At 38.4% G+C, this 14,649-nt stretch overlaps 1 protein-coding gene across 4 annotated transcripts in view; it reads right to left on the bottom strand.

Annotated features, from left to right (window-relative positions):
* Positions 1-14,649, bottom strand: part of STAT3 (signal transducer and activator of transcription 3) — a 70,464-nt gene that overhangs the window by 16,733 nt on the left and 39,082 nt on the right. For all 4 annotated transcript variants that reach the window (XM_026710864.2, XM_087916143.1, XM_026710865.2 and 1 more), the window contains 12 exons: positions 13,252-13,396; positions 10,074-10,172; positions 9,418-9,513; positions 9,230-9,311; positions 8,497-8,591; positions 5,509-5,660; positions 4,856-5,014; positions 4,114-4,206; positions 2,615-2,674; positions 2,455-2,484; positions 2,195-2,288; positions 1,681-1,728 (listed from right to left, as the gene is read on the bottom strand). In XM_026710864.2, coding sequence (XP_026566649.1) covers positions 1,681-1,728; positions 2,195-2,288; positions 2,455-2,484; positions 2,615-2,674; positions 4,114-4,206; positions 4,856-5,014; positions 5,509-5,660; positions 8,497-8,591; positions 9,230-9,311; positions 9,418-9,513; positions 10,074-10,172; positions 13,252-13,396 — 1,153 coding nt within the window. The remainder of the gene's footprint in view (positions 1-1,680; positions 1,729-2,194; positions 2,289-2,454; positions 2,485-2,614; positions 2,675-4,113; positions 4,207-4,855; positions 5,015-5,508; positions 5,661-8,496; positions 8,592-9,229; positions 9,312-9,417; positions 9,514-10,073; positions 10,173-13,251; positions 13,397-14,649) is intronic.

Here is a 14,649-nt window from a genome sequence, read left to right as displayed (position 1 = left end):
ATACACCATTCATAATTTCAACCAGTACGTCCGTAATGTTTTATAGATTTATCCATAAATATATTAAACATGGGATGTTGTGCATTTCTCTAATTTGCTAAACTTTCTTTCCTCCCCACCATCCATACCTTAATTTTATCACACAGAAATTTTCAGGAACAATCTTCTGTTCCACAGTCACACAAAACAATCCAGAATAGCCTACATTACATTGCACCATGCTCTAAATTAGAGAGATTTCTGGCTTTGCAGTCTTGTGGAGGGGATGGTTCCCTGTGAGTAGCAGGCATGCCTGTCTACCATGCATATAAATGGAGTGTACACACATTCACTCGCTGCTCGCACAAGCAGGGATGTGCACGCACTTGCCCTCCACTTCTGTGGCCTGGTTCCAAACAGCTTAAAGCCTGGTAGTGGGCTGCGGCCTGGAGGTTGGGGACCCCTGCTCTAAATCAATAAAAATACGATAAGCTTTTTTCCCCTCACATATACTCATCAATGACCAGCTAGTACAGATATCTGCCTATCTTCTTCTACTTTGTTACTTTTACTTTTACTTCCACGTATCCCACTGGCATTCTGCTTTAGGTTCTCTTCATCCCTTTCTCAAACAATTTTTTTATTTTCATCAAAATTACTCTGTATTTTCTCTCTTCTAATCCCCAAAACTCCTTTCTTTGACTACTTTCTATCTTTTTCTCTCTGTAAACATTATATAATCTATTTCTCTCACCCCAATTCCTTTTCCATTGATGTAATGCCCTAAGGGTTAATGACACTCCGTAAAAATATTTTTTGCTGTTTTCCAAGTAGGTTTCTCATTTTACTTCCTTATGTTCATTTGCCACATATTCTATTGGGAAAATAATCTATCTTCACATAGAACTTGTACTTTTCTGCAATCCTTGTACCTTTCACTAATTCTCCTAATCTTATGTTATAAGTGATCAAATAAATGTTTTTAGGTTTTTTATTCATTCCCCTGCCATGTGTAAATATGAATGAGGTCATGTTTTAAGAACCAACAGCCTTCCCCCCATCCCAAACACTTATCAAATAGTCACCATTGTCACTCATACTTGAGTCTTCAAAAGGCACTATTATTTTTTGTGTACTCTCATCTTGTTCTTACCCATACTATCTGAAAAAATATTTTTCTCCTGGTTTGCATTCATTTAGAACATTATACAGTTTTTCCTATTTTCATATCTAGTTCTTCGTTTATCACCATTCACTGAAGCATAACATGATACAGACATCGACTTATGGATTCTTACTTAGAAATGCACTCAAAACAAATCAGTTAAAATTACACAGTTGTATTTTTTTGTTCTTTCAAAACCATGGCAATTCTTATTTTGTTTAAGATCTGTTCGGGTTAAACAAGGAAATATCAAAAGAATGGGGATCAGGACTAAAATATCCTTTTCAAGCTATATCTAAGAGTGACAATTTCCCTTCTTCACTGTTACTCTATTTTGTTCATGAAAATACTTTGGATGTAATTCAAAGACTGAAAAGCTCTAGCAACTCAATTGTGAAAGGGAGAAACCCAAGTAAGAGCAAAACAAGGATAAGGGACAGAACTATTGTTATTTAACTCATCACCATCAAACTCCATCACTACTTATTCCAACTTAAAACAATTAATATAAACCAGCTACATGGTGGGATACTCACATCACAATTGGCTCTTCCACCATTGCCACATCTCTGCTCTCTCAGTGTCTGTGAATGAAATAGGAAAGGGTTTACGTTGGGTAGGTTGGTTTGGACTTCCCTAAATAAGCAAACCATTTAGTATAAGAAAACAAATCTAAAAGAATATCTTTTATATTTCCTTCTCTTCATTGCTACAATTCCAAAAAATGTTCAAAGCCTAAGTCTCCCTTTTATGAACTTCACCTTGTCATGGTGCCTGAACTCGTGAAAAATGTGGCACATCATTAGCAATAAGAATGTAATGATTTTATACTTTATACAAGTGATTTGTTTCTATTATCTATTGTGATGATTAATCACTCTTAAAGGACGTACCTTTAAATAGCAGCCTCACTAAAATGGAAAGTGGATTATTTCATGATCAAATAAATATAGGAGGGAGAGGAAAGCATTATCTAAAACTAGAATGCTTTCATTTATTCCTATTACCCCCCATGCTGGGCCCACATTTATAATTAAAGAAAAAGCTTACCAAATGTTTGAATTCTGCAGAAAGGCTTCCATTGTTGGACTCCTCCATGTTCATCACCTTAGTATTTGTTCCCAAGATATTAAACTTCCGGGATCTTGATAAGCCAAAGATAGGTATATCTTTAGTCTGTCTAAGCAATTTCACACTCTAAACAAAGAAGAACAAGCTAGGCCCTCCCAAGACGTTTTCCCATCACGTATTTGAAATTCATCAGTCACTTCCCAAAGATAGTATTTAAAGTGTGATATCTTAAAACTTACCCCCGGAGGGCAGCCACTTCACCAGAATCCCTGCAAGAAGGGAATGAATGTGCATCATAAAATCAGGAGAAAATGGATACACTGATCATACTATATAAAAGTAAAAACAAAAGAAATACTGAAGTTTTCAATTTAATATAAAATGGGCATTTAAACATACTTGTCAATGCAAACTTTGATTTTCAGCTGATAATTCAGCTCGGGAAACTTAACCAGTAACCTACAGAAGAGAAAATAAATGTTAATTTCTGAAAACATGTCTCTCCCCACTCCTGCTCATCAGTAACACACACACACACACACACACACACACACACAAATACACAATTAATCTGTAATTTATCTGGTCCATACTAGGCTAAACTGATGATGAGGGTACCAGCAGCTGCTCACTGACATTAGCAGAAATCCCAGTAGGAAAATGATACATAAGACAAAAAAGGATCCATTATACCCATCACTATTTATTTGACAGTTTCTTAATTGCAATGAGTAAAGTGTAGGTAACAATGTAAACCCTGCATCTTTCATTATCTAAAACAATTTTAATAGTTCTCAAAACTGCTTCAGTGATTTACAGAATAACACAGTTGGAAGGGATCTTGGAGGTCACCTAGTCCAGCCCCCTGCTCAAACAGGAGACTCTATACCATTTCTGACAAGTGGCTGTCGAGCCTCTTCTTGAAAGCCTCCACAACTACTGAAGCTATTCCATTGTTTGATTGTTCTCATGGTTAGAAAATTTCTCCTTGTTTCTAGGTTGAATCTCTCCTTGATCAGTTCCCATCTGTTGTCTGGCCTTCAGGAGCTTTGGAAAATAGATTGTCTTCCTCCTGTCTGTAACAGCCCATTAAATATTGAAACACTGCTTTTATGTCACCCCTGATCCTTCTCTTCACTAGACTAGCCATGCCCAGTTCTTGCAACTTGGAAAAGTCTATGTAACCCCTCTTTGCCCTTTGCAAAATACATTTTGCAAATTATAAAATAATTTATAAAGGTTGCAGAATTATTTTTTTCTGATGAAGAATTTAGTTTATTTTAAACTAGCTCTACCCATGCTTCACTACAAAACTATGTGATCGGGCTTAGATTTTAGGGAGGATAATAAGGGGAAAAAGTGTGACTCTGCCTACCAGCATCCATTGGTATTCATCTGGCTAGTGTCCTGTCAGTGTGTGAGGGAGCTGAGGGGTGTTTGGAAACTGAAATATGGAAACTGAAACAGGATTTGCTGTGTGAGCAAGGAGACAGCAAGGAGCCTGGGCGTGGCTTAGCTCAACTGTTCTGTAGTAAAGCTGGTTGTTGTTGTGAAACTAAAACTGAAACTCCTTTCCTCTGCTTGTGTTTTGCATTTGGAACACATTTTTTTCAGGTAGGGAGGGGAGTAGAACTCCTTAGTATCACAGTGTGTTAATAATATATGAAATACTAATGCTTTGATGGTCATTTCGAAAAATCCTTTCTTAGTGAGCACCTAGAACATACATGCCAAATTTCAAGTTTGTAGGGCTTACGGTTCTGGAGATTTTGCGATTATGCATGACTGGTATTTCTCTCTCTCTCTCACACACACATGTATGCTTAATTTAGAATGTGTATGGCCTTACTTTTAGCACCCTCCTTCCTATTTCAAATGTCTGTGAGCAGAAAACTCACCGTACTTTTGTTGTAAATTGTACTCCAGTTTTGATAACAAGTGGACGGTCTGGATGCATTGGCATGCAGGGCTGCCGCTCCACCACAAAAGCACTGTTAAAAGCAAAGAGAAGGTTAGTGGTGATTAGTGGAGGGAATTATGAGAAAAGAAGTGTTAGTTCAAATTTACAACTTCATTGAAAAGTTACAAGAATGCTCGACAATTATACTTGACTGCATTTTTAAGCAAAACAGTCAGACATATTTGAGGTTCCTACTGCTCAAAAATTTATGACATACTTCTCAAATGAAAAACAAAATGCATCATCATTACCAAAAGTACATGTTTCAGGATAAAATGCACAGTGGACATTGTTGAAATTTTAGGTGTTTTTTTTTTAAATTGCAGATTAGTGCAGTAATAGTACAGGACCCAGTCATGAACAAGTAACTGTAAAATACTCTGTTCTCTGGAGTGTGCCTGGCTCTTCTAATTTTTCATGTTGGTCAAGACTGTCTTGTCTGAGTCCTCATTTGAAGTTGATTTTGGATGAAGTGTTAATTTTGGGTGTATTTGTTTATTTGGTTTTAATTTTTGGACTCTAAGTAAACTGACAGGAATGAGCTGTGTGCTATTTATTTACTGTATAAATAACAAGACAAACTTGTGATTGATTATAGTCAATTTCTATGTGCAACATTTTAGCACTCCAGCTGCACAGAACTTGATATTTTCCATGGACCCAAGACAAACAGGCAGTACCTCTTCATGAGATTCCTGAATAATTCCACAATGCGCTCTTCCAGCAATGGCCGGTGTTGAACAATGGGGTCCCCTTTGTAGGAGACTTTCTGCTGCAGCTCCTCAAGTTTCTTAATCTGCTGACGTGTTTGAAGTTGTGACTCAGCCAAGGATGTTATCCTGCGTTGAAGGGTAGGAATGGAACAATAACAAGAAAAACTGCTATACCTCATGTCACCATCAGCTGAATAGCTATACTTTCCACCTAAGGCAGCCATCATAACTATTTTCTCCTGGTTTCTAGATAAAGTTATACAATTTATACAATCACCCAGCTAAACTAGGAATGGAAATCCTGCAGTTCTAGCATATCTGTCAGGTAAGATGGGATTATAGTTTAATAACATCTGGATCATACAAGTAATCCGAGTGAGCAGAAATTCCTGATCTGAATCTATTAGATATGTCAACTCTACAATAACTTTTAAGGTAGAGAGATTGTCCTCCATATTGTCTATTCATGAATATTTTCTATGTATTTCAATGACTTTTTCATTTGGAAGGTGGATTAGAAAGAGGCTGCAATGACAATATATTCTCATTTTGTGGCTTTGTTGAAAGACAACTGACAACAAGTATTGCAAACAAAAAAAGCAGCCAGAATCCATTCTTACCAATTCTCCAAACGATCTAGGCAGATGTTGGGTGGTCCACCAATACATGCAATCTGCTGTCTCCTCTTCCAGTCAGCCAGTTCCTCATCCACCAATGTTTTCTGCACATATTCCATAGCAGATAAGAGCCCAGCCAGTTCACTCACAATTCCCTTTGAGAGGAAGTAACAGGAATGTTGACAATTCTTTTCTGTTCTTATTTATCATCTCAAGTTCAAATAAAGTAATCCTTGCTTAATGTATGTTATTCAGTGACCTTTTGAAATTACAACGCCACTGAATAGACTTATGACTGGTCCTCAAAGTTCCAAACATTACAGTGCTTTGGTGGTCAGTCAACAAAATTCAGGTCCACTCAGACCTATCTGTATATTCAACCACTTTTTGGTTGCCTTCCAGCTGTTGTGGCCAACTATCGCCATTATGCCAACTTCTTTCATGCTGATGCCACCAGAGCATCTGTTGCACTTCATCCAAGGCCTCCCTGGCCAGGGACTTTTTTTTTTCTCAAAAGAAGGACCTTCCTAGAAAGACTTCTTTTGCACCGGTATAGGTAGGGCCCTGCCTTTCATGCCCCTGCCTTTTAAAATTTTGCAGGAAAGCCACACGTGATTTGAACAAGGCCTTATGAAATTTGGACAAGAGCAGGGGCAGCTAGTAGCTGCCAGGCTAGGGGTTCATCAGCAGAGGCAGAAAAGACAACAAAGGGCAATTGGGCAAAGAGGCACAAGGACAGTAAGCACTGGGTGGCAAGGTTGGCAGAGGCGGCTGAGTGAATGGCAGCCGAAAGAGCAGAGTTGGGGAAGAAATAGATGGGTGGAGGAAAATAAAGAGAAGGCAGTCCCTTCTTACCAAAGCTTGGAAGTTACTTGGATTGGAGCGGGTTCCCAGCTAACAACCATGGAATTTGCTTACTGATAGCAACTGTGATTGCCAGGATTGTCATTGCAAAGTAATGTAGTCATTACTTAGCAACGGAAATTATGAGACATTGCTTGGCGACGGAAATTCCAATTTTGGGTGCCACTGTAACTCAAGGATATCTGTATATTTTTTATCAATGAAATATACTTAAATATGAGTTATATCCAGACTTAGACTCAGAACAGAAAAAAAAACCTGGTTAGTCACCAATGATGCCCTTTGATTTCAATTAACATAAGAATGACTAAGTCCAGATTTATCATAATAATTATAAATGGTACATCTTCCCGTGTTTGAGCCACTTAGAATGAAAGAGTGGACAAATTTAATCATAATAAACTGATATGCTTTAGAATTCTACTTTTATATTATGGTAAATTAAATCTTTATGAATTTAGTATAAAACATGATAACCAGGATCTCTGATCTGAAGAATCAGGAACAAATTCTGATTTAGATTTCTAGCTCGTTATGAGAAAAACAAACTATGGTTCATATCAGAGATGGTATTCAGCAGTTTCTGACCAGTTCTGAAGAACCAGTAGCAGAAATTTTGAGTAGTTCAGAGAACTGGTAAATACCACCTCTGACTGGCCCCGCCCCCATCTATTCTCTGCCTCCCAAGTCCCAGCTGATTGGCTGGGTCTTCTTTTGTTGCTCTGCACAGGAGAACGGAGCTGGAAAGCAGGCTAGTGGAGTGGGGAGGGAATGGGATTTTGCAGTAACCTCCCCCTGCCACGCCCACCAAGCCACGCCTACCAAGCCACACCATGCCCACAGAACCCGTAGTAAAAAAAATTGAATCCCACCACTGGTTCATATGGTAGTAGACAAATGCACAAACAGGACTTCCCGTCGATCTCTCCTATTAGCACAACAGTTTAAGCAGAATTTGCCACAAATGAACTCTTACCTTAATGCATAGATATGTAACTTAGCTCTATTAGAGAAAGCTGTAGGCTTGCTTAAAAATTCTCTATTGCAGGATTAGACATTTGAAGGAGACTACAACTGTCAGCCACACAATTGTCCACAGACTCTACAGGAGCTATTTTATAACAGGATGATGTCATCAATATGAGAGGTTGTTTTTTGTGACTTTTAAGTGAGTGTTAATTGGAAAGGGGGATCTCTGGGGCACAATTCCCTGCTTTAATAAATTATAGGAATCACATACATCTTTTCTAGTGATGTAGTCAGAGTTGTGAACTTCAGTTTTCAGAACTTCTCACCCAATAAATACTAAGAATTTCCTAAGAAATTCTTAAGAAATTTAAGAAATTAAGAAATTCCTAAGAATTTGCGTCTTTGAAGTCCATTTATTGGGGACATTAATAATGGTAGAGGCTGCATGTAGCCAAATGATAGTCCACAAAGTACTATGGTTGGATTCACTTGCATAGTTTATTTAGATTAGTATAACATATAAATCTAGGCAGTATCTAAAGAGGATCTCTCATTCTGCTTCCTGCAACCATCCATGGACAAAGGACAAGTTTTTTCCACAAAGCCTGATATCTGCTGTACATCCTGCTGTAAAACACTGACAATGTGCCTTGTAGGTAATGATTTTTGGTTTTGGGGAAGTGAATAAAAGATATGGACATCAAGAGAACTTTCTCACAATAGCCCTCTGTCAGAGTATATTCATGAACTGGAATTGAGCTTGGTAACAAGGTCAGCCAGTGAATAGGCACAGCAACTAAATCAACCAATGAGGATAATTTGGAAACTGAAACTAAAAGTAGCCTAGGCGTGGTTCTATGTTAAGCTCTGCAACTCTGCAGCTATGTTGAGCTCTGAATCTGTCTACTGCAGACAGACTTCTCCTCTTGCTTGCCTGCTGAACTAAAGTTGAAGATGAAACTAACTTGCTTGCTTGCTTGCTGAAAACTGGAGCTCTGAACTTGCAACATGTTTGTTTGAATTTGCTCCATGTTGGAGAAATCTACAACTGGTTTGTAAAATCTACTTATGTTTATAAAGATGTTAAATGAAGCATCAGCCCTCTGTGTTTATTTTTCTGGAGCTGAATTATCGCTGAAAAACTCTCAATACCCTCACCCTTCGCATTTGATCCAGTGCAGTTAGCATTTGCTCCAGCTGTTGCATCTTTTGGCGTGTCACTGACTGGTTGTTTCCGTTCAGATCCTGCATATCTACGAGGGGACACAAGAGAGGGATGAACATTATTTAAGCCCAAATATCAGAGGGATGTTCAATCCCTTCTCTTGCACATCTGTGATTCGCAGCTCATTTCTTCCTAGTAAACAAGCAGCTAAATGGTAATGGTAAACAACCATTTTAGGATTTCCTTACCCCTTTTGTCATTTTGTACATGAAAGTGGAATTGTTCCCCTTTTCTCAACCTTGTTTTTTTTCATTAGTTCCCTTTTGATTTAGATCGTAACTCTTCAAATAAATACATTCTCTAGTTCAGCCCAGTACTAAGTGACAGCAGTGGAGAAGAAAAAAAATGAACAAAATGGCACATAGAGAATCTTGTTGCAAACTTTGCCACTTTTGTACATGTGTCTATACCAGCGGTGTCAAACTTAATCCCATTGTGGGCCGTATCAGGATTTTGGTTGCCCTTGGGCGCTTAAGTGTTTGGTCACCTATGGGGCGCTTGGGAAGGGAGTGATTTGCTCCGTTCCCAAGCACCCCATAGGCAACCAAACACTTTTCACCCACCCCAAAAAAACAGGTTAGGTCTTGTTTTCGGGGTGGCTCTTATTTTGGGGGAAACATGGTATTAACCAGAAAATTCACTGGGTGCATAAAATTTATTACATACCACCTTGACTCTTCAAAGTTTTATAATTAAAATCAAAATCATCCTGCAGGTTCTCCACCACTTTCATCTTCTGCTCCAGATCCTATAAAAGCCATGAAAATTGCACAGGATCATCATATTGAAAGGACTAGAAATATTCAACCAAGAATTTTGAATTATTCCTAATCCCAACATTATGAGTTACCTACCTGGACGCGCTTTCTAACATCTTGTAAGTGTTGTTCCAGCATCTGCTGTTTCTCTGTCACTACAGCAGCTGTAGGGTGGTTTGCCTGTCCACCTTGCTATAATAAAATGGGAAGATATGAAAAAAGGTTAAGAATAATAATTAATTGGACATATCTTGCAGTAATGGAGCAATCATAATTGTGTGCTTGTGCTTGAAGATCTAACTTGGGATTGCTATTGACAAAATGCTTGTGAAAACAACAGTCTGATGTTTTTGTGTTAGTAGTGATAATATTATTTAAGGCTTAGAAAATTGGGTAATTGGGCCAAACAATTTCAGAATCATTAAAAACAGACACCTTATCTGCCTTAGGATAGGGTGGCTTTGGAGTTTCTATAAATTTGGTTTTAACTAGTACTGAGTCTTATAGCTGATGATTTGTTCTACATATGTTTTCTTTCTCTTTCTTTCTTTCTTTCTTTCTTTCTTTCTTTCTTTCTTTCTTTCTTTCTTTCTTTCTTTCCTTCCTTCCTTCCTTCCTTCCTTCCTTCCTTCCTTCCTTCCTTCCTGACATCCCAAATTTATCAAGGAATTGGGTGTCCTTAACACTGAATTAAATAGCCATATGTAAACCAACGGTTATAGCCAGAATAAGTCAAAGCAGCCTTTCCTCACCTGTGCTGCTGTTGCTGCTGTCTGTAGCAGTCGATTCTCCTCCCAGAGACAACGAGCCACAATGCGGGCAATCTCCATAGGTTTTTCCAGATACCTGCTCTATAAAAGAAACAAGAGAACCAAATTTAATGCCCAGGGACTGTTGCTACTGGATAAATATTTTGAGAGAGCCAGCATGTTATTAGCTCCTAAGAACTGAATTGCTGAATCCTGCCAGGTTTCCATTCAAAATTCTACCTTCATAAATGGCTAGCTAACAAGGCTATGCAAAACATTCAAAAGATATGCTTTGCAAAGCATGCTGCTCAGGGTACGCTTATTCAAAGTATCAGAACACCTGTGATTACAGACTTACAGTTGTTTCACAGGCTGTCTTGGTTATCCAAGATATAAATGCATAGCCATTACATTTCGTAGCAGGCCCAACAGAAATACGGTCTATGTATACATGCATACAACTGTGGAAATACAGTTTCAGAGCAGCTGCACCAAGCTTTCTGGATTGTGGCTGCTTTAATGCTTTAAGGAACACTGTATTGCTTTGTGAATTGCTCTTTACAAATCCTTTGCACAAGCCTACTTGCCAAGTAGGTTTGTGTGCTTCTGGGAAGGCCACACAAATCTTGAACACTACTTGTCTTTTCCCCAATACCTAAATTTCACTGATATGTTCTCATTGCACATGGATATTCCTCCATAAGCCTTCACCAACCTGGCTGTGAAGACTAGAAGGAAGAAACTGAGGGAGAAACAGCCTCAGATCAGACAACTCTTTTATAGTAAGAATGTACAACTGGCAATCATCCTTCCTATTGAGAAATGGGACTGAGGCAGGAAATGCAACTCAGGCAGGAAAGAGATATAAGCTACATAGACAGAACTTGAAGTTGTTCATTTTTTATTCCAGTTATTCCTCCCCCCTCCCAGCATTTATAATAAAGGCAGCTTATCAAAAACTGGTATCCTCCAATCTCTACCTGCTGTACCTCTACCTGCTAGCCTTCAAGTTCAAGTAATGTTTTGAAGGATGCCTACCATCCTTCAGACATCTTGGATCACAATTCCCATTATCTCCAGTTATCATGCCCAATGCTCCCGAATTCTTCCTGAAAAATGTAAAGCTTGTTTTAGACTTTTGCGTCACTATGCATCAGGGAATATATGCATGTGGTGTTACATTTATACTTCTGCAAATTTTAACATTTGGGCTAGGGGATGCTCAGATAACAATGTCTTCAGCCTGCCTCCCAACAGAAATTCAGATCAAATAATCAGCATGAAGGATGTGCAGTTCCACACAACATGTAGTTGAGATTAAGGAGATGTGCGTGTTGGTTCGTCTGCAACCATCTGCAACCTATACTTACCCATCAATCTCTTTGCAGCATACTCAGTGCCTACATATTCAATGCCTACGAGTCTAAATCAAGCTTAAGGCGAAATGTTGTTATTCTGTGAATTGATTTTTCAGGATAAAATTGGAATTATTTCTACATTCAAGCATAAATGCCGATGCAGAAATTTATTGGAGAAGGTTGACTTCGAAATGAGATATGATACAATATGTGGGCTCTGAGTTTAACTTTAATGATATGTAAAAAGATGCAACTGAAAAGAAAAGCTGAACTGATTTCTGATTCAGAATAACATTACATGAGACCAGGCAATTTTTGTCCAGTAAGGAGCAAGTAAGATGTGATGGACCTCATTCAAACTACTATTTTCTTTTATATCACCTTCTCTCCTCTATCTTATGTCCACTTTAGTCATTCTCTCATCTAATATGGGGAGTATAAGGACTATTTTCAGAGTCACTAAACTAAATATTTGTATGGAAAGTTTCTCTAAAGTTTCAGACTTCCTTATATTTTTTTAATGAATGATAAGAAACCACTGCAATGAATCTATATAAGGGGTACAAATAAAATAGAGGCATTTTTGGCGGGAAATAACCATAGCCAGATCTTAATTGCTTTTCAAAATGCCAATAAAGTTAGGGGCAACTATACAATGTTGCATCAAAGAACAGTGCATATTATCACCTTGGGGTATTTTGCTAAGTATAGACTTTCTTGGCCTGGGATAGACTAGCCAGAATGATTTATGCTTTAATAATATTATATCTAGATTATCATCATATGTCTTAGATGGGATTGCCCTTAAAAATGTACCAGCACTTTTTGCTAGTACAAAAATTCCTTTGCCTGCTACCATGTGATGTACCTGATTAAAGTCATTTTATACTTACTCTTGGTAATTTAAGCTGTTTCAATATACTTCTGCTGACTTATAAAATCTTGAACAACTCAATAGATATAATCGATTAGAAAGGTTCTTGTGGTATGTACTTGTCTACCTTCACTTCGCATCTTAGATATGCTGCTGCAAAAAGTGTTGCCTTCCTGTTGTGGGCATCCTCTCTAAAGAACTTTCCATTTTGAGTATATCAAGTTTCTTCTATGGTTTGGTTTCAAAAGTATTTAAGATGTTCACCTAGACTTTTAGACTGCCCCAATGACTTTGCTTCTAACCCCATTAGAGGGTTCAGTTTTATTAGCTTACCAATCTGCTTTTGTGTTACTGATATAACTGTTCTTTTTAGTTTTAAGTGAAATACTAATATAATAAGTAATAATTTTATAAGGTTTTCCTGAGAGTCATAATTGAACTAGCAGGCTTGCAGCTGGAGATTCAAGGATACCAATAAAATACTTTTTCTTGCAGATACTAGAAAAGCCCTTAATCATGAGAAAACAACTATTGTGGACTCTAGGATTCATATCACATCGATGACAATCATCCACTCTTTTGTCAGAATGGACTGAAGGACTGAAATTACAATTTCAAATTACAAACAGAGTAGTAATTAGCACCTACGTATTCTTATTGCTATGGAACAATCTGGTCTCAGGCCCTTTGCTTCTGAGCTTTTTAACTCTTGCTCTTTATACAACAATAATGTTAGCAATAAATAAAGTTAATATATTCAGGAAGGGAATCACTTTTTTCTTTTACATTTCAAAATATCAATGCTGCGACTACTAGACAGCACATTTCTTGCATTTTAGACTGTTAGAACGGTACTCGGAGGTGTTTTTTTTTTGACATCTACAGACAGGTATTCAGGAGTTCACATAATACATGAATTCCCAAATTAAAATTTGTCAGTAATTTCTACCTGTAGGAACTGTTTGATCCGGCGTAGATTATGCTGATAGAGAACATTGGATTCTTGTAAGAAGCGACTGTACTGCTGGTCAATTTCACCCAGAAGATTGTGAAATACCAAAGTAGCATGGGACTCTTTGCTGGCAGCATAAGCCCTGAAGACAATAGGAAAGGAAATCCAACTTAATACTATAGTTTATAAGATATCTTAGTCTAATTTCCTAAAGTTCCTATCTATTAAAAGCAGGTCCTATAATAAATAATTGCCAAAAAGTTTCTGAAATTCCTAAAATGAAAAAAGGTTAATGTGAATTTCCAATGAATTTTGTAAGCATAATTCAGGAAATTTAAAAACTATAACACCCACAAAGGAATTTCAATGTCCCAACTGTCAGCATGCTAACTAAAAGAAATGAACTAGGTGGCAGTCTATGGAAAACTCTGGTGGGCGAAACAGTTATCCTTCATTTTAGGAGGTGGAGGTAGAAACTTGAAGATGCTGCTTTCTATGATGTGCTGGCCCAGGAAATAGCCTCCTATGGGAAGTTTGATTGGCAAGAAAAGTCGTAAAACGGGAAAAATTCACTTAACAACTGTCTCAGCAACAGAAATGTTGGGCTCAATTGTGGTGGTAGGTCAAGGACCACCTGTAATCCGGGTGCCAGAGGTACCCCAATTATATTCCTGACAGTTCTAACAATTTCAGCAGAAAAATAATATAATTTTTCAAGGTAAGAGAAAGAGTCTCACAAATTAATGTTGCATATCCTGAAAATCTCTGTGTCTACAGCAGGGTGGGATTCAAATTTTTTAAAAACCGGTTCTGTGGGCATGGCTAGATGGGCATGGCCATGTGACTGGGTGGGGCATGACTTTGGTTTTTTTTGCAGCACCCCCTCTGTGCTCCATTTTTTGCCTTCCTGGGCCTCAAGGAAGCCTCCGGGGGGTGTTTTTGCTCCCAGAAAGCTTCCCTGAGGTTCAGGAAGGCAAAAAACGGAGCACAGGTGGTAGGGAGGGGGCGCACAGCACGTGTTTTGCCTTCTAGGCCTCAGAGAAGACTCCTGGGTGAAGCAGTAAGGCCACGAGGGGGATCCGGCAAAGATGATCATCAGAGCAGCTGATCGTTGGGAGGAAGAAAAAACACCTTGAATGACTGGGCAGGGGAGAACACAGTCAACAATGTCGCGCATGTGAGATAACGACTGACTGGGAGGGAGGTGTGGGCAGAGAGGGCAAGGCCAGCCAGGGGCATGATTTGCCAGTTCTCCGAACTACGCAGAATTGTAACAACCAGTTCTATAGAAGCGGTCCAAATCGGTAGAATCCCACCCCTGAGTTACATGAACCATAATTGCAAAGCTTCTAAACAAGGGGAGGTCAAATTCAAGGGGGTTGTCACATTGTCATG

Source organism: Pseudonaja textilis, chromosome Z (assembly GCF_049901715.1).
Source record: "Pseudonaja textilis isolate UNSWEBS1 chromosome Z, rPseTex1.2, whole genome shotgun sequence".
Lineage (NCBI taxonomy): Eukaryota > Metazoa > Chordata > Lepidosauria > Squamata > Elapidae > Pseudonaja > Pseudonaja textilis.
The sequence above is the reverse complement of the archived record's forward strand: the minus strand, read 5'-3'. Positions and strand labels throughout refer to the sequence as shown.